The sequence below is a fragment of the Panthera onca genome, chromosome B2 (assembly GCF_046562875.1).
Source record: "Panthera onca isolate mPanOnc1 chromosome B2, mPanOnc1 haplotype 2, whole genome shotgun sequence".
In the NCBI taxonomy this organism is placed as follows: Eukaryota; Metazoa; Chordata; class Mammalia; order Carnivora; family Felidae; genus Panthera; species Panthera onca.
The window spans coordinates 116076677-116102800 of record NC_138343.1 but is presented as its reverse complement, the minus strand read 5'-3'; the positions used below and the strand labels follow the sequence as shown (position 1 = coordinate 116102800).

The 26124-nt window shown below is 35.6% G+C and overlaps 1 protein-coding gene across 2 annotated transcripts in view; it reads right to left on the bottom strand.

The window, feature by feature from the left end:
- The window catches only part of LAMA2 (laminin subunit alpha 2), a 613797-nt gene that overhangs the window by 208795 nt on the left and 378878 nt on the right, over positions 1-26124 (bottom strand). For both annotated transcript variants that reach the window (XM_078447300.2, XM_078447301.2), the window contains exons 21-25: positions 22702-22808; positions 21693-21956; positions 16531-16711; positions 13546-13682; positions 701-937 (exon numbers count right to left, since the gene is read on the bottom strand). In XM_078447300.2, coding sequence (XP_078303426.2) covers positions 701-937; positions 13546-13682; positions 16531-16711; positions 21693-21956; positions 22702-22808 — 926 coding nt within the window. The remainder of the gene's footprint in view (positions 1-700; positions 938-13545; positions 13683-16530; positions 16712-21692; positions 21957-22701; positions 22809-26124) is intronic.

Genomic DNA, 26124 nt, shown 5'->3' with positions numbered 1-26124 from the left:
TTATTTTCCTATTTCTGCTGTTCCTCTTTGCATAGACTTTTTCTTGAAAAGATACCTCTGACACAGTCTTAACTGTATTTATCCTGGGATTGATTTTTCAGATCTGTCTAAGGGGAAAAAAAATCCCTCTTATCCTTTTTAATTGGCTGTTTTTCTACATCATTTAACAATATTAATGAGAGCTGAATCTTGCACGCAGTCGCTGTTCGTTATGTCAGTGTTTTTATGTGATGAAATTTTACTGAACTTCCATAGCAGTAAATATATCTTTTCAGTGTACAGTGATTGTGGGTTAATTTGAAGAGAAATGGTTTTTTATAAGCCCTATTATCTAGCTGTTATTTTTCTCTGATGATGCTTAAGAGAACTGTCATTTTTTTCCTTCCCAAATTACTCCTTTTTAAGCAAAGCAAATATGTAAAGAAAAATTGAACTTTACCATTACAAATATATCATCTCTATCAACTAGAATAGAAGTTGGGTTTTGGTTGAAAATAAGTTCTTAAAGAGAACTTATTATGCCAATATGTGTATGTGTATGTCAATGAACATATATGAATAAAAACTGTGCCTAGTAATGAATTTTTGTTTATTTGTTTAATGCCGTGAAGTCCATGAATAATAGAGACTGAAGTTAAAACTAAGCAATGGAAATGGAATCCAGGGAAGTCTTTCCTTACCGTATGTCAGCAGCACATACCTTACAGGTGCATTGCCCTGTCTGATCCATACAGGAGCACTTTTTAGTCTCTGAATCGCAGGTCCTTTCATCAGTACCCGGCAGGAAGCACTCGCAGGGGCTGCAGTGAGGGTAGTTCCAGTGACCTCGATTGCACTCTGTACATTTTGCACCAGAGAATTTGGGATGACAGTTGCATTGGCCTGTGTTTGTATTGCACTGGAAATCCAAGGATCCTACTGTGCTGCAGTTACAAGCCTATGGAGGAGATAAAAACAGCAACCATTAACACCATTTCATGGGAAATATCTTAAAATTTTAATTCGAATGTTTCTCTGCTTCCATTAAATACATATTAATCATGTGTCTGTTATATGCTTTGTACTGTTCTAGTTTAGTCACTTGGGAAACATCAGTGAACATAACATTAAAATCGCTTCCTGCATTTACTAAAACAGATGACTGTCCAGAAACCACAATCCTATTGAATAAGAAATAAAATGTGTTTGTTTCTGTCTTTTTTTGTGGCAAGGAAGAGGAGTTAGGTATGGGTCTTCTTCAACCGCTTTCTGTTTCAAAGAGTGAAGTTTAGACAAAGTCATTCTACCTCATCATCTCATTTGTACAGAATTAAAGTTGTAAAGAGACTTATCTCACAGTCTAACAGAAGGAGACAAGTGAGTATATATATAACAGCATGAAATAAGAATTACATAAGAGAAGTGCAGAAGTCTCTGAGAACATACAGACTCCCAAACCAGATTTGGGGAAGCTGAGAGGACTCAGGCAAGTGACATCTAGAATGCACTTTTCTGACATTTAGTTTCGCAAATGAGCCTGATTTGAGGGGCTTTGCTGCTAACCTATTTTCTTCTTCCTAGGCATGCATAAGCTTGTTCTCTTTATTTAGGTAATTCAAAGTTTTGCTAGAATTTTTAAAAGTTTGAGTCTTTTTTATTAATTTACTGGAATCTGTTAAAGTTCTTTCAGTTTGAGAACAAAATTATTTTTGATTGAAATTTTTAGTTCTGTTCTTTTTTTTTTAAGTTTATTTATTTATTTTTGAGAGAGAGACACAGAGAGAGAGAGAGAGAGAGAGAGAGAGAGAGAGAGAGAGAGAGGGAGACATTAGAATCCGAAGCAGGTTTCAGGCTTCAAGCTGTCAGCACAGAGCCTGACATGGGGCTCAAACTCATGAGCAGTGAGATCATGACCTGAGCTGAAGTCGGAAGCTAAACCGACCGAGCCATCCAGGTGCCCCTAGTTCTGTTCTAACTTACCAATTTTCTTCTTCAGAATCACCTGCAATTCTTAAAGTATACCACTTGTGTCTGTTTGCAAAATCTGTAATATTAGGACCTAATATTTTCTGTAGTTTTCTATTTGCCTCTCAAATTTGTTGACCATTTTATAGTGTCCATTTTACATAGTGAAAATTCTCTCCTATGTATATGCCACCAATGCATTTTTAATTACACTATTGCTTTTTTAGCTGAGTTTCCATAATTTATTTCATCTCACTCACCTTCAATTTCTACTCATCCATGTGTCTTTTCGTCTTACATTCTTTTCAGGCTTTCTGCTCTTGATTTACAGAGCTCATATCTCATTGCAATTTAATGAAAAAGCCAAGCAGGCTTCCAAAATGCCATTAGGAGCTTGGAATAAGTCATTTTCAGAGATCAGCAGTGCCAATGACCAAAGTACTGTCTCTGAGCTCTCAGTTCCCTCTTCCTTACCCTGCTTTATGATACTGTAGTTAGACCCTGTAGACATTTCTCCGTGGTTAGGTAGCAGAAGTTTTAGGCCTAGTCAACAGTGGGCCCGAGAGAGACCTAATAAGGCCCCAGTGGAGGGAAGACACTTCTGTCCTGGGTTCTGGTTCTTCATCACTATTGTCATTATTACTATTTTACTATTTGGCATCGGAGCCCAGTAGCCCAGAAAGAACTTCATTTGGGCCTTCAGGCCCAAAAGGGACTTTCTCCCCATAGGCAACTTTCTGAGTAGCTTTAGTCTGCACATATGCTCTGAATGTGACCAATAGCTCTGGCCTGCTCACTACCTGCAACAGCAGTGGACAGCTTCTATAGACCAGTACTTACCTGCAAACTCTGTTCACCCTCACTCAGCCTAGAAATAGTAGCTTCACTTTTGTACCTGCTACTTCAGGACCCCATATATCTCTTCTTATCCTTTTTTAGGAACTAACGACCTATTACCAGTTAACAATTCTTTATATTCTATTTTTCCTGTTGAAATAACTTGTGGTTTCTGTCTTATAAGCGGGTCCTGACTTGGTACCCATGTGGGTGCCACCTCTCGTTGTGTCTGAGTCTTCCCTCACACAGTGTTTGTACGTCATCGATGACCCGATTCTTTTTGGTGCTGTTTTATTATCCTTCTTAGATCTGTAGCTCTATGCAGACTTATATGCATTGCAACTTGCCAAATTCCCAGATCCAAGTCTAGGTGGATATTCCTTTGCGTTTCCTACACTTTCATTGCTCAGCTTAACTCTTATGTCCACCACTACTGGGGACACTCCTGCCCCTGCTCCTGCCAGTAGCAGTTTACTTAGGAGATGACTCTTTCTAGGATGTGATATATAATCACCAGCTTCCTCAATCATCTTTCCTGTCCAAATGTTTGGTGAAGTATCTTTGCAGATTCTGACATTGAAATAATCACCAGGCCTCATTTGGGGTTAATCTCTGTGATTAAGTTTTTTTCTGACTTCTTTGTTATCCAGAAAAAAAAAATCCTACTAAAAGTGATTTGAAGCCTAAAGATCCAAAATGCGATTATTTATTATATAATAAATGCAGACATAGTTTCCTAAGAATAGAATAACCCACTGCTGTCACTCCACCGAAGTCATCTTTATAGAACATCAGATTTAGAATGTGATTTCAAAACAAGGATAATTAACTTTGACTTCAATGATTTTTTTTTTGGCTCACTTAATAAAATGGGCCATAATTAGAAACAGAAAATTATGATACGTTATAGAAACTGCAGTCATGTAATAAATTTTAAAAGGTCTTATGAGACATTCTTATCCTTTAACTAAAACATGAAGTGTCTGCTACCCCATTTGTTATATAATACCAAAGCACTAATTCTTAAAGATTAGATGACTACACAAGCAGACACTGGGCCTTTCCAAATCAGGAAGTTTATTCCGGAAGTTATAGTGGAGAATAAAAGGGACCATTAACCATATGTTTGGATAGTACTATAGCCAACATCAAACTTAAATCATAATTAGATGTAATGTTTATTTAGCAATAGAGGATTTATGCACTATTCCCCTGCTAGTGAAAGATGGCTGGCTTTGTATTCTACTTCACTGAAAGCTCAAATGATGTGTGTCCTCACACCTCAACACAGAGAAATTATGCATGACACAAAGAAAGGGAAGCCGTAAATCTCAAATCACTGTTCATTTAGATTATAATCATCCAAAGTTTTTCGGTGGTAGAATACATGCTCATAAATATTTGTGAGGACTCTATGTATTTTTTTGTGATTGTTCATAATGATGAAGTGTGCAGCTATTCAGAAATTTAGATTTTTAACAGTGATTCAAAGTAATAAAACATTTTCAACCAACTCCAATAAACATAATGTTTATCCAACAACCAGTAAAAATAACAGTATCAAACACAGAACTACAATTTTTTTCTAAGGAAACTTGGTTTATATTCCATCCTGATTTGTATCCACATTAGGCATCAGCTTTAATTTCAGAAGATTATTAGAGTTTGGCCACATTGCAGGATTTTGTGAATAGAATAGAACCCTCTTAAGTTTACTTATGGCTTATTCATGAGTCCAAGGGATGGGGCAGATGCTTGGATTAAAGGTGAAAATGCAAAAAGTCAGTCACCAAAACTTATAACACTGTTCATACTTACAAAAAACTTTGGAACTCTTGAGAAATTTTGTTTTGTTTCTAAAAATGTAGTTCAATCTTAATAGTGCCATTGGCAACAGAAAAATGAGCGTCCTGTCTAGTTTTTAATTTAATTTAAAATTTAATTTAATTTAAATTAAAATTTAATTTAACCTAATCATATAGGTAATTGAAGTCATGTATCTATATTTCCTTGAACAATCACCATAATTCCTCTAGATTATGTATTCTGGACCAGTGTATTCAAATGTTTTATCATATATGTAAAGATGATTAGACCTTGCATGTGTGCTAAATCAGTGGAAAAAAAAACAGTTTACATCACTATAGTATACTACCATGGAGTCAAACAGGTCACACTTGGTCATGATGTTCCAATAATCTCCAACCCAATGTGACCAATTAGAACAACTCTCATTAACATCAAAAATGCCCTTATTTGCCACTCTTAATGGACACAGGCCAGCCCTAATCCTATCTGACCTGTGTTACATTTGACACACAAAAAATATTTCTTCTCTTAAACAGTCTCTTAGTTTTTTTTTTTTTAATTTTTTTGACATTTATTCATTATTGAAAGATACAGAGAGACAGAGCATGAGCAGGGGAGGGGCAGAGAGAGAGGGAGACACAGAATCCAAAGCAGGCTCCAGGCTCCGAGCTGTCAGCACAGAGCCCAATGCGGGGCTCTAACCCACGAATCACGAGATCATGACCTGAGCCAAAGTCGGACGCCCAACCGACTGAGCCACCCAGGAGACCCCAGTCTCTTAGTTTTTAAAGCACTCACTTGGTTTATCTTCTGTCTTTTAAGCTGCTAACCAACAAAACCAAAAACTAAAAAATGAAAAATAAGAAACAACTATTTTTAGACTGAATGCCAGGAAGCACAGTACTGTGATTTCTGAGAGAAGAAAAGCAAAGCAGTATATGAAGGAAGTTTCTAGGCTGCAACCCATAAAAGAAGAACCCAAATGAAGCCCTGCACTATAACTGGGTTGAGAAACATAGAGTATAGAGATGCTGAGACAGAATTTATTGGGCCAATAGAATATGTGTCTAAAAAATAGAAAGTCGGGTGCCTGGGTGGCTCAGTTGTTTAAGCAGCTGATTCTTGATTTCAGCTCAGGTCATGATCTCATGGTTCACAAGATTGAGGCCCCCACATGGGGCTCTGCACTAACAACACAGATCCTGCTTGGAATTCTCTCTCCCTCTCTCTCTTCCTCTTCCCCATGCACACACTCTCTCTGCCTCTCTCAAAAAAAACAAAAAAACAAAAAAACAACTTAAAAAAATAAATTTATGGGCACCTGGGTGGCTCAGTAGGTTAAGCATCTGACTTTGGCTCAAGTCACGATCTCATGGTTCACAAGTTCACACCCCGTGTGGGACTCTGTGCTGCTATCTCAGAGCTTGGAGCCTGCTTCAGATTCTGTGAGTGTCTCTCTCTCTGCCCCTGCCCTTCCCTGCATGTGCTCTGTCTCTCTCACTCAAAAATAAATATAAAAAAAAAATTAAAAAATTTAAAAATGAGAAAGTTATATACAGAGAGAATTCTAGAAATCTGCAGAAGTGTCCCCTTGAGTCTTTGGCTGAGTACTGATCTGTGTATGCATGGGATAAAATTCTGTGTGGCTGAGGAAAAAAAAAGAAAAAAAAAACACTGAAAAGGCATGAGCTTAAAAATTCCTAAGCTCACATAAAGCTTGAAATAATTCATATCCCCAACAGCCAGAGTGGAAATACACAGTAATGCACCAGGTAGCGTTTTTAATGCACTTAGCCCTTTAGTAGTGATGCTAAATGATCCCCGGATTAAAGGGTGCTCTAGACCCTCCCTAAAAACAAAACGAAACAACAAAACAACAAAAACCCCAAACACTTAAAAACAAGGATCAAACAGATCCAAGTGATTAGTGAGTAATTAACCTGTTTGCCAAGATAAAGATTAATACTCCTTAAAAGAATACAACAAAACCAATGTGAAAAAATGAAAAATGTACAATGATCTGGCATCCACATCGAAATGATCAGGCATGGAGAGAAACATAACCAGGAGAAAAGTCAACCATTAAGAATAGTATTGAAATAAAAGAAATGGTGGAATTGGCAGACAATCACACTGCAAAAGCTTTTATATTATAAATATTCTCAAGAATAAATGGAAATGTGAATATAATGAGGAGAGAAATGACAGCTATAAAAAAAAATCCAACCAGAAATTTTAAAGATGAAAAGATGAAAAATTTGAAATGAAAAATTATTATGTAACCAACTGGATTAAGAATAGATTAGACACTGTAGAAAAAAAAATCAGTAAATTTAGATACTTAATAATAGAAACTATCAAAAATAAAGAATAGAGAAAAAATAAGAATGAAAGAACAAACAGAATCTCAGTCAACTGTGGAAAAATATCAAGTAGACCAACATATACATGAGTTCCATGAGGAGACAATAAGGATAAAGAAGAGAAAAATATTTGAAGATATACTGGCTGGAAGAGTCCCAAATTTAATAAAAACTCTGGTTCCACAGATCTAACAGGTCCAACTTACCATATGAGAAATAAACAAGAAAACCACAAAAAGACAGCATAATCAAATTGCTGAAAACCAGGACTTTAAAAAAAAAATTTAATGTTTATTTATTTCTGAGACAGAGAGAGACAGAGCATGAGTGGGGGACGGGCAGAGAGAGAGGGAGACACAGAATCAGAAGCAGGCTCCAGGCTCTGAGCTGTTAGCACAGAGCCCAATGCGGGACTCGAACTCACGGACCGTGAGATCATGACCTGAGCTGAAGTTGGTCACTCAACCGCCTGAGCCACCCAGGTGCCCCTGAAAACCAGGACTTTTATATCTAGAAAAAAATATCTTTGAAAAATGAAGGAAAAATGCAGTTTTTGAACATATAAAATTGAAAGAATCATTGAGAGCAGACCTTACCAGAAATAGTAATAGTCATAATTAGGGATGTAGTTAATGGAAGAACTAACATGATATGAAACAGAATTTGGCTGTACACACAGTAACAGAGAGCACGGGAATTGACACATGTATAGAAAACAGAAAAGCAGCATTTTTGCCTTTTAAAAAGAAAATTGACTATGTATGTATGTATGTATGTATGTATTTTTGAGGTTTTTTTTTTTTATTTTTATTTTTGAGAGAATACAAGCGGGGAAGGGGCTGACAGAGAGGGACAAAAGTTATGAAGTGGGCTCTGTGCTACAGGCTGACAGCAGCCAGCCTGATGTGAGGCTCGAACTCATGAACTGAGAGATTGTGGCTTGAGCCAAAGTTGAACACTCAACCTACTGAGCCGCCCAGGTGCCCCCATTAACTATTTAAATCAAAATCACCATAGGGCGCCTGGGTGCCTCAGTAGGTTGAGCATCCGACTTAGGCTCAGGTCATGAGCTCTGTGTTAGGCTCTATGCTGACATCTCAGAGCTTGGAGGCTGCTTCAGATTCTGTGTCTCCCCCTCTGTTGTCCCTCCCTTATTCCCACCCCCCTCTCTCTCAAAAATAAAATAAACATTAAAAAAATTTAAATCAGAATCATAAGATTATATTGTAGGATATATAATACATAGAAGTAAGGTGCATGACAACAATAACATAAAGGACAAGAAAAGAAGTAACAAAAAGGGTAAGCAGGAATTAGAGGTTTACTCTTATAAGGTTTCTACACTAAATGTAAAGTATATAATATTATTTTAAGATACATTATGAAAAGTTAAGATGTTGAGCTATTAAAATATTAAGTTAATATCTATCCCTAGGCAATGACAAAAACATAAAATATAGTTAATAAGTCAAAAGTGAAGATGAAATATAATTATAAAAATTACTCAATCCAAAATAAGACAAGAAGAAAAAAGAAACCAAGAACAGGTGGGGCAAAGCAAACAGGAAAATGTAGACTTAACTCCATCATATGGATAATTACATTAAATGGAAATGTTCCAATTGAGATTATATCAATAACAAAGATTTAAATACATGCTATCTAAAAGAGACACATTAAAAAATTTAAAAAGAGATGGAATAAATGACAGTGTGGAAAAATGTATACCACACAAATACCAATCAAAAGAAGGATGGAACTCTGGCTATATGATTATCAGAAAAAGTATTCTTTTTTCACAAGAAATATTACCCAGGATAAAAGGGACGTTTCATATTGATAAGGGCATCAACTTTTCAAAAAGACATAATCATCCTAAATGAGTATACCTAATATTATCACTTCAAAATACATGAATCAAAACCTGAGAGAACTGAAAGAGAAATAGATAAATCATAATTATAGTTAAACACCCTCAGTTATTGATAGAATATGCACACATAAAAATCACTGAGGATAACTGGCTTGTATAGATTTCACCCAATAATAATAGAATACAAGATACTTTCATGTACATTAATCAAAATGCACACTGTTACGAGACATAATACCAATCTCTATAAATTCAAAAGGACTGAAATAAAACACATTATGTTCTGAGACCAATGCAGAACTAAATTAGATGTCAATAGCAGAAAGATATCTTTAAAACCCCCAAATATATGATGATTATACAACATATTTCTAAACAATCAGTGAATAAAAATAAGTAGTAAAATAAATAAGAATATTTTAAGGGTGAAAATTTAAACGATATATCAAAATGTGAGGGATGCAACTAAATTAGTGCCTGGAAGGAAACTTAATATATTTGTTGAATATATATTGAAGCTACCAAAAAGTAACTGGAATAAATTTTAATTTAAAATAAAATGCTTATATTAGTAAGGAAGAAAGATCTCAAGTCAATGACCTAAGCTTTCAGTTTAAGAAACTTGGAAAACAAGAGAAAACTAAACTCAAAGTAAACAAAAGAAACAAATGTTTATTTTGTACAGTTATCAAATTTATTGGTTAAAGTTGCTCATATTTTTTTTTTTTCAACTTTTTTCAACTTTTTTTTTTTTTTTTTTTAATTTATTTTTGGGACAGAGAGAGACAGAGCATGAACCGGGGAGGGGCAGAGAGAGAGGGAGACACAGAATCGGAAACAGGCTCCAGGCTCCGAGCCATCAGCCCAGAGCCTGACGCGGGGCTCGAACTCACGGACCGCGAGATCGTGACCTGGCTGAAGTCGGACGCTTAACCGACTGCGCCACCCAGGCGCCCCTAAAGTTGCTCATATTATTTCATATTATTATTTTAGTGTATGCAGGATCTTCATGATGTCCCTTCCTTTATTCTTGACTTTGATTATTTCTTTCGTCTTTTTTTTCCTTGATCAGTCTTCTTAGAGTATCATGAACTTTATTAATAATTGCAAAAAACCAGTTTCTGGCGATATTGGCCTTTCTCTATTTTTATTTTCTATTTCATTGATTATGCAAACTCCTCAGAAACTATGAGAAAGGAATACTTCCCAATCTATTTCATGAGGGTAGCAGTACCCCAGTAACAAAACCAGACAATATCACTCTAAGAAAAAACAAACTATGAACTAACAGTCCTTATGAACAGACCCAGAGATCATTAACAAAATGCTAACAAACATAATCTAAAATAAGTTAAAGTAGATAATCGCTCATGATCAAGCAGGATTTATCTGAGGATTGTGAAGTTGGACCAACATTTGAAAATCAATTAATATGATTCACCACATTAGCAGCTGAAAAATGAAAAATTATATGATCATCTCCATAGATGCAGAAAATGCTTTTGACAAAACTGGACGTATATTCTTGATAAAAGTTCTTAATAAACTAGGAATATGAGGAACATCTTTAAACTGATAAAGAGCGTTTGATGAAGAACATTTGTAAACACTATTCTTAATTGTAAAAGACTTAATCCTTTCTACTTAACATAAGGAATAAGGCAGGGATATTTGCTCCCACCACTACAAATCAATATTTTACTGCAATAGGCAAAGAAAATGAAATAAAAGTTACATGGGTTGGAAGATAAGAAGTAAAACTCAATTTGCAGATGGTATTATTGTCTACATAGAAAATCCCAGTGAAGTTACCAAAAAATAGCTAGAATAAATTTCTAGCAGGGTGTCGATATAGAAAGTTAATGAATGGGGTGCATGGCTGGCTTAGTCGGTAGAACATGCAACACTTGATTGTGGGGTTGTGAGTTCAAGCTCCAAGTTGGGCATAGAGGCTACTAAAAAATATATAGAAATATAGTCAATTAAAAAAATAAAAGTTATTGTATAAAAATAATTGCATTTTCTGTTCTGGCAACAGTTGGAAACTGAAGTGAAATAAATAATAACATTTGTGTAAAAAATATAAAACACAATGATAAATGTAACAAAATGTACAAGACTTGCCCACCAAAAACTATAAAATGCTGCCGAGAAAAAAAAAATACAAAGAAAAGTAAATGAAAACTTATGTCATATTGATACACTGGAAGATCTAGTATTCTTAAAATGTCAATTTTCCCCAAATTGACCTGTAGATTCAATATAATCCCCATCAAAGTCTAGAAGGCTTTTGGTGAAGAAATTGAGAAGCTGATTTAAAAATTTATATGAAAATGCAAAGGATCTAATGTGTGCAAAAGGTATTAGAAATGAACGACAGTTGGAGAGTTTATACCACCCAATTTCATGCTCTGCTAGAAAGCTACAGTGATCAAGACAGTACAGTGTCAGTACAAGGACAGATAGACCAATGAAACAGAATAGAGCTCAGAAATGTATGTGCACATATAGTGCCAGGTTATTTTGACAAAGGAACTAAAGTAATTCAATGAGGAAGAAGAATAATCTTTTCAGAAAAGATGTTGGAAAAATTGGATATCCATTAAAAGGTGAACTTTGACCCTTACCTCAAACCATATAGAAAAATTAATATTGAAAATGCAATGTGGACCTAAATGTAAAATTCAAAACTATAAAACTTCTTGAGGAAAACATAGGAGAGGTGTCTCTAGATCTTGACTTAAGCCAATGTGTGTTTCTTAGAAAATAAAAAGCATGACCCATGAAACAAAAGGATAATAAACTAGTCTTTATAAAAATTAGGTGAAGATACCACAGCAGAAGTAAAACACAAGCTGTATACTGGGAGAAAATGGTTACAGAACATAAATATATTAAAGGACTGGTATCTAGAATACATAAAGAACTCTTACAACACATTACTGAGAAAATTAACAACCCCAAATAGAAAAGATTCGTACAGACACTTTGCAAGAAGATATATAAATGGGAAATAAATAAATAAGATTATTCCCAATATCATTGGACATTAAAGAAAGGCATAAATAAACATCCAACTGAATGCTTAAAATTAAAGAGTCAAAATCCCAAATGTTGGTAAGGATGTGGAGTATTCTTGTGATGAAAAATGAAAACATAGGTCTACACCCATGCTTTTGACTTATAGACTAATGTTCATAGCAAAATTATTCATAATAGCACCACACTAGAAGTAACCCCAATGCCCATTAAATAGTAAATAAATAGAAAAGTCATTGCGCATCATCCAATGTAAAATTATTAAACAATTAAAAATAACAAACTACTCATATACAACAGTGTGGGTGAATCACAAAAGCATTATACTGAAAAAAGGAAGCTGGGCCAATAATAATTCCCCCAAACAAAGAAACAAACAAAACCCAAACAATAACATGTAGTATGACTCGATTTCTATGAATTTGTGGAACTGACATTACTATAGTGATAGGAGAAACAATAGTTTCCTGGTGCGACTAAGCGGGGGCAGGGAAGCCAACTACAAAAAGGCATCAGGGTGGTTATACAACTGTAATCATTGGTCAAAACTCAACACTTTATTTTATTTTATTTTGTTTAAATTTGTTTAATGTTTATTTTTGAGAGAGAGAGAGAGAGAGAGAACACCAGCAGAGGTGGGGCAGAGAGAGAGGGAGACCCAGAATCTGAGTCAGGCTCCAGGCTCTGACCTGTCAGCACAGAGCCCAACTCGGGGCTTGAACCCATGAGCCATGGGAACATGACCAGCTGAAGTCAGACACTTAACCGACTGAGCCTTTCAGGCACCCAAAACTCAACACTTTAAACGAGTAATTGCATTTTATTTAGTTAATACCTCACGAAAAGCTGAAAAAAAAAAAAAAAACCCGCAAAAAACCCTGTGGACTTATCACCTTTCCTACTTGAATTTGAGTCACCTATAATCCCTCTAGCAGTAAATACTCTCATTTAATTTCCTACAAAGAAAAACCCAGGATTCATCCTTAAGACTTCTCTCTTATCTTCCAAAACTATGAGTGCACCAAGCCATACAGCAGTGAGAATTCTGTTACATAGCCTACTCCCTGCATCTTCGTGGAGGCTCATTGGCTGGGTCCAAGCTCCTGTTCTCTCTCATCAATATTTCTACAACAGCTGTATCTGTTACCTTTAACTCTGATGCTGGATAGATTTCTTGAAATGCAAAGCTAGCTATGCCACGTTCTAAGGTACACTTGTGGGAAAAATGAGGATTTTTTCAAGCTAAAGGTTGTCAATATGACTCCCCAGAATCCTTTCAAATGCTTCTTGAAAACTGAAACCTAGTCCTAATTTAGGGGCAATTCCTATAGAGTTTTGGCAAATTCCTTTAATTAGTTCCTAATTTTTTGTATTTTGCAGATAATATTTCATTGTGTCTAGGTATGAAGTTATTGGCTGTTTCTGGTTTTACGTTTTCCTTTTTTTTTTTTGTAGGTATAATGAATAAAGATACATAAATGTGTACTTACTTCATATTTCCCAGAAGTAAAATGAAATGTAAGATACTGATCAGTATCTGCAATCACTCTATACTGTTAGTTCTATATTGTTTTATAAGGTAATATTGGCTTTTGAAATTTCCAACTATAAAGCTTTCACAAAATAAAAAAAAAAGTTTTGAAACATTCATTACCAGAGAAAATTAAGCAATTAACTCACCTTACAACCAGTGGTGATGCTGTGGCCCCAGGTGTTAGGTGCACATTTAGAACATTTTTCTCCAATGGTGTTGGGAGGGCAAATGCACTGACCAGTCTTTGGGTCACAATTATTACCCAGATGGGAACAATCACAAGCTTCACAAGTAAAAGGGAAAAAAATAGTAAAACAGTAAAAATTTGATAGGAAGCGCTGAGTTTATTTCTCTTGTTTTATTTTCCATATTATGGTTAAAGATCCTTGAAAGTGAAAACTGACCTCATTCATCTTTTATATCACAGAAAAGTGTTTTTCACAGAGACGATCAATAAATTTATGTTGTATTTCATTTAATGATTTCAAAAGGTAAAATATTTTTAGTTTTCAACTAAGTTTAAAAAAACAAGTGGTATATCAGATTCTATGCTAACCATATCTAGATACTATAAAGTTTAAAATTTTGTTTCTATAGTTATTTCAAGTGCATAACTAAATTTTCTATCCTGTATAGGTTAGTATTTCCTTCCTGTTGATGACTATGATTTATAATAAAAACCAGTAATTAACAGGCTTCTTAAATTCAGTATATCATGTATGTAGTTTAATAGTCACACATCAGGACATTTCAGTTTTGCAAAAATTAAAAATAACTGACTTATGTAACCCTGTGTGTGTGTGCACATAGGTGTGTGTATGAAGGTATTTTTGAGGTTTATTTACCACCTGCTTTGTTCTTTTCAATAGATTTTTCATTTTCTTAGCTATGATATGATATATGAAGAATGAAAATATCTCTATCCACTGCACTTTCTCAAAGAATACAAAAATAAGATTTGAAAAAGAAAAAAAAAAGAGACTTCAGAAGAGCTTCAAAGTCATCTAAGACGAGGAATGTCCACTACTGATTAGCTATAGTTGACTCAGCTATTGACTCAGCACTGAGTATATTTCAGTGCAGTGTTTCCAGCTGAAGTGTAAGCAAGGAAGAAACACCACCAAGTATTCAGATTCAAACAGAAGACTAATGTTACAAGAAATCTTTCAATTGGTAATATGATGATGAAATCTTTAAATGAAATATATTTAGAATATTTGATTGAGTTCAGTTTTTAAGGGATCGCAATCATCATTGCCTACAGCATACCAGCTGTGAAGAATGTTTAGCATAATATTTGACATCAATGCCAAATAAATTTTACCTGTTGTTTTTGTTATTACTGCCGTCGATAATTTGAAGTCAAAGGATTTATTTTATACATACCTTCATTAAGAAGAGAAACAGTTCATATCATGTTCAAATTTATGTGCTAAAAAATGTCTTGGGACAGTTCAAATTGTTACTTGCAGATAGAAATTCTCTAAGCAGTTCTTCCATGGAATCATAAAACTGAGTAGGGAGAAGACCTGAATAATTAGCTAGTTTTCCCCTGCCCAAACGGAATGTTTACCACAATTCAGAATACTAATGCATTGCTAATGATAATAACAATGATAAACACTTACCTGGTGTCTATGTGCCAGGCAGTATTCTAAATATTTTAGAGCCATTAACTCAACTAATTCTTATAAAAACCCAGTGAGACAGATACCATTCTTAAGTTAATAGACAAATTTTGCAGAGAGACAGCAAGACCAGGTCCTATAACTAGTTGCCCGTGGAGCCACTAAACTGATCCAAGCTATTTGGTGAAGTTATACCCTCAACCACAATGCTATCCTGCCTGTTTGGGACTGATTTTTGTCTGTTTCTCTGGATTTGAATGCTACTAAGACTGCATTTCTAATGTTATCATCATTGCATAATTTTAGATAATGTTGTTTGCCTTATTTATAATTTCTGGTAGTGTAGTGAATATACTTGAGTGTATAGTACCCTTTTATTAATTCACATTAAGTAAACTGTTAGAATTGGATTTAAAGAACAGTATATTTTAAAATCCAGCTTTATATGTTTTAGTGTATATAGACGATGACTCAGGGATCACATACAGATTCTTAGAAGATGTACAATGATAACATTCAGAATAACAGAATGGCTTATCTTTGCAATAAAAAGTATATATTGAAATTGGTTGAGAATATCTATAAGATACTCATTTTTAAAATAATTGGAAATATTGCTCCTGCCACTACTTACATACATTTGCAACAATAGTCAATAATAATGTCTTAAAACATTATCACATATTTATCATGGTACTGAGAGTAAAGGAGTATCATCAGTGTTAAATCAGTGAATTTAATAAGCAAAGGTGATACTCAACCTAGTGAATGTTGGGATAAGGGTCTATTCCAAATTAGTAGCATATAAATCAAGGTAATGTTCAATCTTCATTTTCATTTGTAGTATGCTAATTCCTATTTTCTTACTTCATGATTTCTAGGAAGAATATGAGAATATTGCTTGAGAGAAATCATGGCTAGAAACCTTCTTGTATTTCTCCAAGAACTAGCAAATACCTAGTATTAATCTGTTTCTTTCTAGGAACATCATAGGTTTCAAGGCACATGAAAGTAGATGAAAAGATATTTTTTGTACTAGAAAAAGATATTAACTTCTCTGATCCTTGTACCAATTTTGCACTAGGAAAAGAGAGAGTTGAACTGTATTAACTCGGGAGTGAAGTTTAAGCTTAGAGAACACTGGCAAAAGAAAAATTGAACATTTGACTTTCAAGCTACAGGAGCCCTTGAGTGACTGACGGGCTGACTGGCGGTCACAGACAGGAAGGGACACAGCAGAATTGAGATCTGCTGATGGATTTTTTATGGAGTATTTGCAAGCAGTTATTTACAGTGCAGTGTTTCACCCTGCAATGTATTCCATTTGTTAGTTTATTTAAAATAAGCATACTTTACTTACTTAGTTAAATATTTTGGATCATATATTTGTTGTCAAGGTGCCCTTCCTTTAAATCTCCGGGAACCTGCAAGAATGAACTCCTACCGCTGCAAAAATGCTAAAACCAGAGAATGAATGTGTAGGGCTTAGTCTTATTTACAGACCTGTGCAGCCTCCTTCTTGGAAGTTGAAATAGCCGTGAGCACAGCGGTCACATTTCTTTCCTGCTACTCCAGGTTGGCACCAACATTGACCACTCTCTTCACAGTCAAATGACTTAGACCCAAAGGAATTGCAATTGCAGGGAACACACCCCCTTCCGGATTGTAGGCCGAAGGTTTCAGGCTGGCATAGAAAAGGAAAGAGAAAAATTAAATTTAAATCACTTAATTCATTATGAAACAAGATGCACAATGCCAAAAGAGGAGGCAGGAAAGAGAAACCAATGGGTTATCAAGGTTCATCACTGATGTTATGACAATGAGGTTGTAACTTCATCTAATGGACCTTTTCTACGATATCCAAAAAGAAGAGTTCAATTACTTTAAAATTTTATCAGAATTAATGGTAGAACTAGGGCATGATCCTTTTGTCTGTTTTATATTCACCAGCCTCTTCCTATGCCTCCCAAGATTTTAACAGTGATGTAGAACTAAGCTATGGGTGTTACTAATATTTTAATTTAAAAATTTACTTGCTTCCTTCCTAATAATCTGAATTGATTACTTTGAAATCTTATGAACTCCTTCTACTTGTTAAACATATTTTCAATGTTATTGACCAGATGCCTACAGTTAAAATAGATGTTTTTCCTTTAATATTTGATCTAATTTTTGTCATCTCTCCATAAATACTTCTGATCATTATTCTAGGGCTCACATTACAAATATAACTTACAGGTTTATGCCTATGCTGACAAAATAATTGGTTTACAAACATATAGTTTCTTGGGTTTCATTTTAACAACTGAAATTGATTTGTGAGAACACACATCAAAGCACCAGATTAGATAGATGAAAGGAAACTTTTATTCTCTGATGAGTTATTCCTAGGCATATCTTTTATCTGTTTACAACAAATAACTTTCTATGATCGGTTTTCATTACTATCTTTGGTTTGAAATACACGTTATATGACCTAGAGGGCCTATTTTAGAAAGTGTGGATAAATTAAAAATTACCTCTACTAGAAAAATGAAAAGCGCATATCCTACTTAAAGCACATCAAGGTTGTATTTTAAAATATGAAGTATGTCACATTATTATGATATTTTAATCTGAAAATTAGTCTCAGTAATTACTTCTTTGTAAAAATAATTCCTATTTTAGAATATTAGACTTAACCGTTACTTTCTGGTAGGAATAAATCTTGCTATTTAATACAAGCCACGCAAAGAGAAATGAATAAGGCTTATTACATATTTTCACCATTGTTAACAGTATGAAAAATAGTTCTAGAAAACAAAATCACACTGAAAATTAGTCTCTTAATATGACTATAGCTAAGAACAGTGTTGGTTTTTAAATATAAAAGGGGTCGATTGAGTTCGATAATCATTTCATCTTTGTATTTACTGCTGACTTTATTTTTATTTCCGGTTCAAATTCAGATTTGACCATATTATTAAAGAAGAAAGTGTGTTGTGTTTACTGTACACCTGAAACTAATATAACACTGTATGTTAACAACACTGCAATCAATATAAAATAAAAAAATACAATAAATAAAACAAAAAAGGAGGAAGGGAAGATTAAAACATATGATATCTTTATTCATAAAAAATTAGCTATAAAATTCTAGATACCTGACCTAGAGAAATAAACAGAAATTCGGAAAACGGTTAAAGTATGAGCATGCCCATTACAGTATTATTTATGAGAGTAAATGCAGAGGTACTTAAATGTTTAATGTTAGAAAAAAAAAGTTGAATAAATCAAATTAGGATACATTCATGCTATGAAATAATATGCAATCATTAAAATCCTGTTTTGAAGCAGTTTTAATGATAGGAATACACTTAAGATATAGCATTATGCAAAATTTCAAAAAGCAGAATACAAAATCATATATACACTATGATCCCAATTATATACCTATAATGACACACATACTGCCCCTCAGACACAAAAAGAAACATGTATACATAGAAAAAAGACTAGAACAAACTATATTAGTTTTTAAAAGTCTGAATCATAGATGTATTTGAATTTCTTATGCAAAGTATTTTGCATTTATTTCCTAAATTTTCTTGACTTAGAAATATGAATCAGAGACAGTACTTCAAATTCATCTTTATTTCCTAAATTTTTCTTCACTTGGCATATGTATATCTTTAATGGATATATCGATATAGTATTAAATGAACTTCCAAATCATAGTTAGTAAGAAAATTCCAAAGTTCATTATGTAAAAAAAATATGTACAAAAAAAATCTCTCTGTCATACGTTTCAAATATTTAAATAACGTAGTTTTAAAGAATTGAGTAATACCAAAGCAAATAGTAACAAACTTCACTAACAAAATTTTACTAAATTTGATGTACAAAATTTTATTTCAGAGGCTAGGGAAAATCTCTGTGGTAAGCAAATTCAAGAAGGAGATGTTCCCAGTCTGTAATCAAGATTAATGAGGTAAAACAAACATGGGAGACAGTCCTTATCCAGTGTCGCCGGAAAGCTTGATAATCTGTAAATTATTTTCACTTGGGATGATAATAACAACAGCACTTAACGTATTGTGCTTGCTGTGTGCTAAGCACTGTTTTAAAGCTCTTTACAAATATGAATTCATTGAATCTTCAAGACAATCCTGGGAGATAGCTATTACCATCACCTTTATGCTGAGTGGGAAACCAAAGGACAGAAAGGTCAAGCAATTTGCCTAAGGTCACCAGCTACCCAACTGTAGAGTCAGGGTTCCAAGTCAGGCAGCCTGGCTCCAGAGTCTGAGCTCTCTACTCTCACACATACTGTCTCAGGGGAAAAATGGTCTCAGGACAAAACACCACCTTGTACAACAGTGCTGTAGGGTATGTAGGAAAAGGCCATGAATGAGAGCAGAATTTCTGCTAAATTTATATTTTGGAGACATTTTGATCAGTCTCGATCCCTTTCTTTTACTTTAAATATACGTATCCGTTTTTGAAAAACTATTTTTAAAGATTTCTTCATCTAATAACAACAATGGCAACAACAGTAATGATACCTAGCATTCGCTAAGAACTCTCCAGATGCGTGCCTTATGTACTGTTCCCATGACAATCCAGAGCCCGCCACGGAGGTGCCCGGGCAGGTCTCCCTGCGAGAGAATCTTCAGCGAGTTGGCTGATTGACATCTTCCGGTTTCCACTCTTGTGGATCCACCGGGGGAACCCACACCAGGTCATGCTTCTCCAGGTCAAAGACTGATTACAATAAAGTCCAACAGTCTTTCTGCCCAATCCAGGATTCCTCAAACGGAAAACTGGTGCTCGGGCACTTCCGTTTGGCCTGACAAGCATTTGGCATTTTGGCAAAATGCACAGAATGAGGCTTTTCTGCTCGATCTTTCCTTCCCTTTCCCCTTTCACATCAGTCAGGCCTGCACTATGGCAGGAGGCTCCCTGTACACTATGCTCTCTTCTCCTTCAACTTTCATAGGCATTTCCCCCAGTCAATCTCTTCACATTTGCTTCTTGGAGGATCCAGGCTGTTAGATACCCTATGAAGTGGGTCCTCTGACAGATGAAGAAGGTGTATTACAGAAAGACTTAAGGAACTGTCATAGCTAGGAAGTGGTGAGGCTGGGATTTGACCCGAGGCGGACCAATACCAGAACTAATTTTCTTTTTTTTTCACTATAAATTTTTTTAATGTTTATTTATTTTTGAGAAAGAGACAGAGACAGACTGCAAGTGGGGAAGGTGCAGAGAGAGAGGGAGACACAGAATCTGAAGCAGGCTCCAGCCTCTGAGCCATCAGCATAGAGCCTGATGCGGGGCTCAAACTCATGAACCACAAGATGATTATGACTTGAGCCAGCTGGATGCTGAGCCACCCAGGTACCCCAGAACTAATTTTCTTAAAATGCCAATAAAGAGGGACGCCTGAGTGGCTCAGTTGGTTGAGTGTCCAACTTCGGCTCAGGTCATGATGATCTCGTGGTTGATGGGCTCGAGCCCCACGTCAGGCTCTGTGCTGACAGCTCAGAGCCTGGAGCCTGCTTCAGATTCTGTGTCTCCCTCTCTCTGCCCTTCCGCCAGCCATGATATGTCTCTCTCTGTCTCAAAAATAAAATAAACATTAATTTTTTTTTAAATGCCAATAAAGAGCCTAGAATAATGCATTCTTTCTTTTTTTCTTTTCTACTCTGTTACTTTTTACTTTACTCTCACTTTCTTCTATCCCTTCCCTGCTCCTCCCCACCAGGCTGTGATTCCACACTGGTAAGTCTTATTTCCTGTCACTCTGCAACATGGCCCTGGACCTATTCTTCTCTCTTTCCTCCTCCTCTCTCTTCCCTTCCTCCCTTTTGCTCTTACTGCCAGTATTTTTCTTTTGTCTACTAAGATGGGGGACTAAACTTCTGTAGTAGAAAACATGCTTCCTTACTTAGTGTATGTGGTATACAAGCAGTGTGAGAGTGTGTGACTTGTGGTATATACGGGCAAGCTTATGATGTGGCAAAGTAACAAAGCCATCCATTATGATGAAATGTGAACAACACGTCAGATCAATGGGCTGGATTTTCTTGGGAAAGCCACTTTCTTTGCTAGATTTGTTCATTCACAGAAGTGAGTCTGTTCGGAGGTCTGAAATTCCTTCCACCTATAAGATCACAGCTTTCTACAAATAAACTTCTACATATCCATGGGAAACTGAAACTTTTATGAACCTATGAACCTGAACATACTTTTAAAAATACACAGACAGGGGACACCTGGGGGGCTCAGTTGGTTAAGCGCCCAACTTCAGCTCAGGTCATGATCTCAGGGGTTCGTGAGTTCGAACCCCACATCGGGTTCCATGCTGACAGCTCAGAGCCTGGAGCGCATCTCGGATTCTGTGTCTCCCTCTCTCTCTCTGCCCCTCCCCTGCTTGTACTCTGTCTCTGGCTCTCAGAAAGTGAATAAACGTTAAAAAAATATTTTAAAAAAATTAAAAAAAAAATACACGGACAGCTATTTTCAAAAGGCAAAGCTTTAAGCAGGAATGGTCTAGTGTTTACATTTGCAATTGTGCACACCGAGCAACCGTTATTTGGTAAAAATGCCATCGGGAAAGGTCAGCGGCAGCACACGGAACACAGCATGCGGAGGCATGAGACATGCAGCGCCTCTGGGATTACCGGAGCTGGGGGCCGATAGGCTCCCCGAGGGCACCCGCTGGAGCTGCTGAAACCCCACCTCTGAGGAGGCCCCAGCACCCGGTGCGCTCTCTGTGACTGCTCCTCCTGTCGGTGCACCTGCCTGCTGAGGTTGCAGTGTCTCCCTACGAAGCCAGATTTACATGAACATCTTCCTGTAATATCACACTGTGGTGTCACAGAACCAACGAGACTGCAGTCACATAACACACAGAAGTGCTTCTCTGGATCCCACCACATATCGGGCTTTAAAAGCCAACAGAAAAAGAAAACAAAGAAACAAAAGAGCATTTGCTATTATTCAAGAGATAGAGGCAGAAGGTATTTCCAAACTTAGTACAGAAAGGCCAGTTTGCTATCTGAGAAATGCTCGTTCGGTTTAAGTCTTTATAAGCCAAAATACATTTTTATAAGAAGTAGGTAGTGCAAATCCATCACTCTAGTGAAGGAATCTCAAGGGGTGTGCCATACTGAAGGCAGGGCAAAACGTTCAGGAACGGAGAGCAACATGTTGTGAATTTTATTTCATTTTATAAAAATGGTGTATATAAAACTATGTTGATTAGCTTCTCTACTGAAAACTTTTCTGAGGTAGAATGCTCCCTGTAACTAACTTGTCAATGATAGAACTAGAACAAAGTGCTAAAAACAAAGGGTGTGACACATTTCATTCTGCCAACAATATAAAAGCAAAGAGTATTTTACTCACTGCAGATTGAGATTAAATTTATAGCTTCTTTGTTTCAGAAACATCTGAATTACAGTAAATATTATACAAATTTGCTGCCAAGGAAATATAGGTTGAAGGCCAAATGCTAGTGCACAGCAAATTTTGTTCTATTTTGGAAAAACTCTCCAATGATCACAGTGATTGTACACGTAGGATTGTACAATCCTGAACTCCTCTTTCAATATACTCATATGTATGTCGTTGAAAGCTAATGAACATTTTCAAGGAGGAAGTGACTCATGGCCAGCTCCTACTCCTTACCTTACACTCATCACACCGCAGTCCTTGCACATTAGGTTTGCATTCACATTGTCCTGTCCTAGCATGGCAACTCTCGGACAAGGAGCTGTTGACATTACAGCGACAAGCTGCAAAGAGAAAAGACATCTTTGGTTGGGAAAACATTTCCAACAGTCTTAATAGGCTTGTTAAATAATAGTATCCTCCAGATGGTAACTTTGGCAACTAAGTTTTAGAACACAATGTTTTCATGGTGGCTGGGTGGCTCAGTTGGTTAAGTGTCCGACTCTTGGTTTTGGCTCAGGTCATGAGCTTGCGGTTTCATGAGTTCAAGCTCCACGTCAGGCTCTGCACCGCTGGCACAGATCCTGCTTGGGTTTCTCTGTATCCATCTCTCTCTCCGTCCTTCCCCAATTCATGCTGTCTCAGTCTCTCTCAAAATAAATAACTTAAAAAAAAAAAGAATGTTTTCTGATTTGCTAGGTGTTCCATTAGGCATTATATCCTTTGATCCTTACAACTTTACAGGCTGTGGAGATGATTCACGTAAAGCTATATCACAGTGCCTGGCACATCAGATGCTATTAAAACATTAATGTAGTCATTGTTATTTTGATTTTGAGAGTGAATATTATATATTGTACCTGGACACACACCTTTAAGATTAGTAAAGTATGTAAGACAGAAGAGTTAAGTAGACATTTTTTCCAATAAGGATATCAAAACGGCCAACAGGCATGTGAAAGGATGTTAAACAGCACTAATCCTCAAAGAAATGCAAATCAAAACCACAATGAGATATTGCCTTATACCTGTTAGAATGGCTATTATCAAGAAGACAAGAAACAACAGATGCTGAAGAATGTCTTGAAGACTTACTCTTATACACTGTTAGTGGGAATGTAAATTGATCCAACCACTTTGGAAAACAAGGTGGAGGTCCCTCAAACAATTTGAAAATAGAACTAGCATATAACCCAGCAATTCTACTACTGAGTATATACTTAAAGGAAATGAAAACAGTATTTTGAAGAGATATGTACACTCCTATGTTCACTGCAGCATTTTTCTCAGTAGCCAAGATACGGAAAAATGTCAATGTCCATCAAAGATGAATGGATAAAAAAGATATGGTATATATACACAATGGAATATTATTCAGCCATGAGAAAGGAGAATATCCCACCATTTGCAACAATACAGATGGACCTGGACCACATGACGCTAAATGGAAGATGTCATATAAAGAAAGCTAACTACTGCATGATATCATCTAGATGCAGAATCTAAAAAAATTAAACTCATAATAAAACGGACAGTAAAATGGTAGTTACTAGGGGATGGAGGGTTGGGGGGGTAAAATTATTGTTGTTTAGGGCACACACTTGCAAGTAGTAAATGGTGAATGGTAAATGAGCTATGGTGCTCTATTACACAGTATAAAAATATAGACAATATTGTACTATATTGTGCAAGGGAATAAATATCTCTACAACAATCACCGTATTGCAATATATATCAAAGTAAGATGCTGTGCACCTTATATTTACACAATGTCATATGTCAAATATTTTCAATTAAAAAGTATATAAAATGAAGACGCTGTTTCAAGCGTATTAGGAATATAGCATTATAATTTTTAAAAATCACTTTGTTTTACAATTTGTATACTGTTTCCAATATATTTGGTTTAAGTGATCTTTTATCATTTCTATGTGATGAAGCTGTTTGATGCTATCCTGAAACATAATAAATCAGTCTAACAATTAAAGGGACTTTTCACAAATAGAACGTAATTAATGACGCACCTTACAGGTGTACTTTTAATGGTACATATAATTGCATTGACACCAGAATAAATATGTGAGGGGGAGATGACAGAAAAATTTAGAACTTTCATAGATGGTTTTGGTAAATTTTATCTAATGCCTCATGTCTTTGGATACTTTGAGCACAACTTATAACTACATTGTGAATAGCTCCTCCATCAGCCTATGCTATTTTCCTGTTCCCCTGGCTCAAGGTTCTACTTAGTTATACTGCTTTCCCCAAAACTGGCTGATTTTTCTTCCAGGGATTTGACCTTTTGTGTCTGCTAAGTGGATACATGTTTGGTGGCCATTGACGAATTGGCCTTAGCTCCAGTCTCCAATTCCTCAGACAATAGCCTAAGCATACTCCATAGCAGGGGTGTGAGAAAAGACTAAGAGAAATACTTTTTGTAAATTTCTACTTCACTCGCCACTAGAATTGTTGTATATGCTTTCAATTTCTTTTTAAAATTAATTAATTTTTATTTGTTTTTTTGAGTATAGTTGACATATAATGTTACATTAGTTTCAGGTGAACAATGTAGTGATTCAATTATACATTATATCACGTTCATCTCAAGTGCAGCTACCATCTGTCCTCACATCCCTATTACAATATACTTTCACTTTCTTTATGTGAGTCTCATATATATTACACTTCAATTTTTTAAATCCCAAATAATTTAGAATTTATAAGTCCTTTTTTCTCAGGATGAGGAATATAGGATTAAATTTACCATAACTTAACATAATCTTAAAAATAATGAAAGCAGTGACAGGATACAAAATCAACATACAAAAATCTTCTGTACTTATGTACACCAATAATGAAGCTGCAGGAAGAGAAATCAAGGAACGATCCTATTTACAATTGCACCAAAAACCATAGGATACCTAGGAATAAACCTAACCAAAGAGGCAAAAGATCTGTATTCTGAAAACTACAGGACACTTATGAAAGAAATTGAAGAAGACACAAAGAAATGGAAAAATGTTCCATGCTCATGGATGGAAGAGCAAATATTATTAAGATGTCTCCACTACTCAAAGAAATCTACACATTGAATGCAATCTCTATCAAAATACCAACAGCATTTTGCAGAGAGCTAGAACAAACAATTCTAAAATTTGTATGGAACCACAAAAGACTATGAATAACCAAAGCAATCTTGAAAAAGAAGAGCAAAGCTGGAGGCATCATGATTCCAGACTTCAAGCTATATTACAAAGCTGTAGTCATCAAGACAGTATGGTACTGGCACAAAACAGACACATAGGTCAATGGAACAGAATAGAAAATTCACAAATGGACCCACAACTATATGGCTAACTAATCTCTGACAAAGCAGAAAATAATATCCAAGGAAGAAAGTCTCTTCAACAAAGGGTGTTGGGAAAACTGGACAGCAACATGCAGAAGAATGAAACTGGACCATTTTCTTACACCATACACAGAAATAAATTTAAAATGGATGAAAGATATAAACGTGAGACCTAAAACCATCAAAATCCTAGAGGAGAATATAGGTAGCTACCTCTTTGGCATCAGCCATAGCGACTTCTTAGACACATTTCTAGAAGCAAGGGAAACTAAAGAAAACTCAAACTATTAGGACTTCATCAAGAAAAAAAA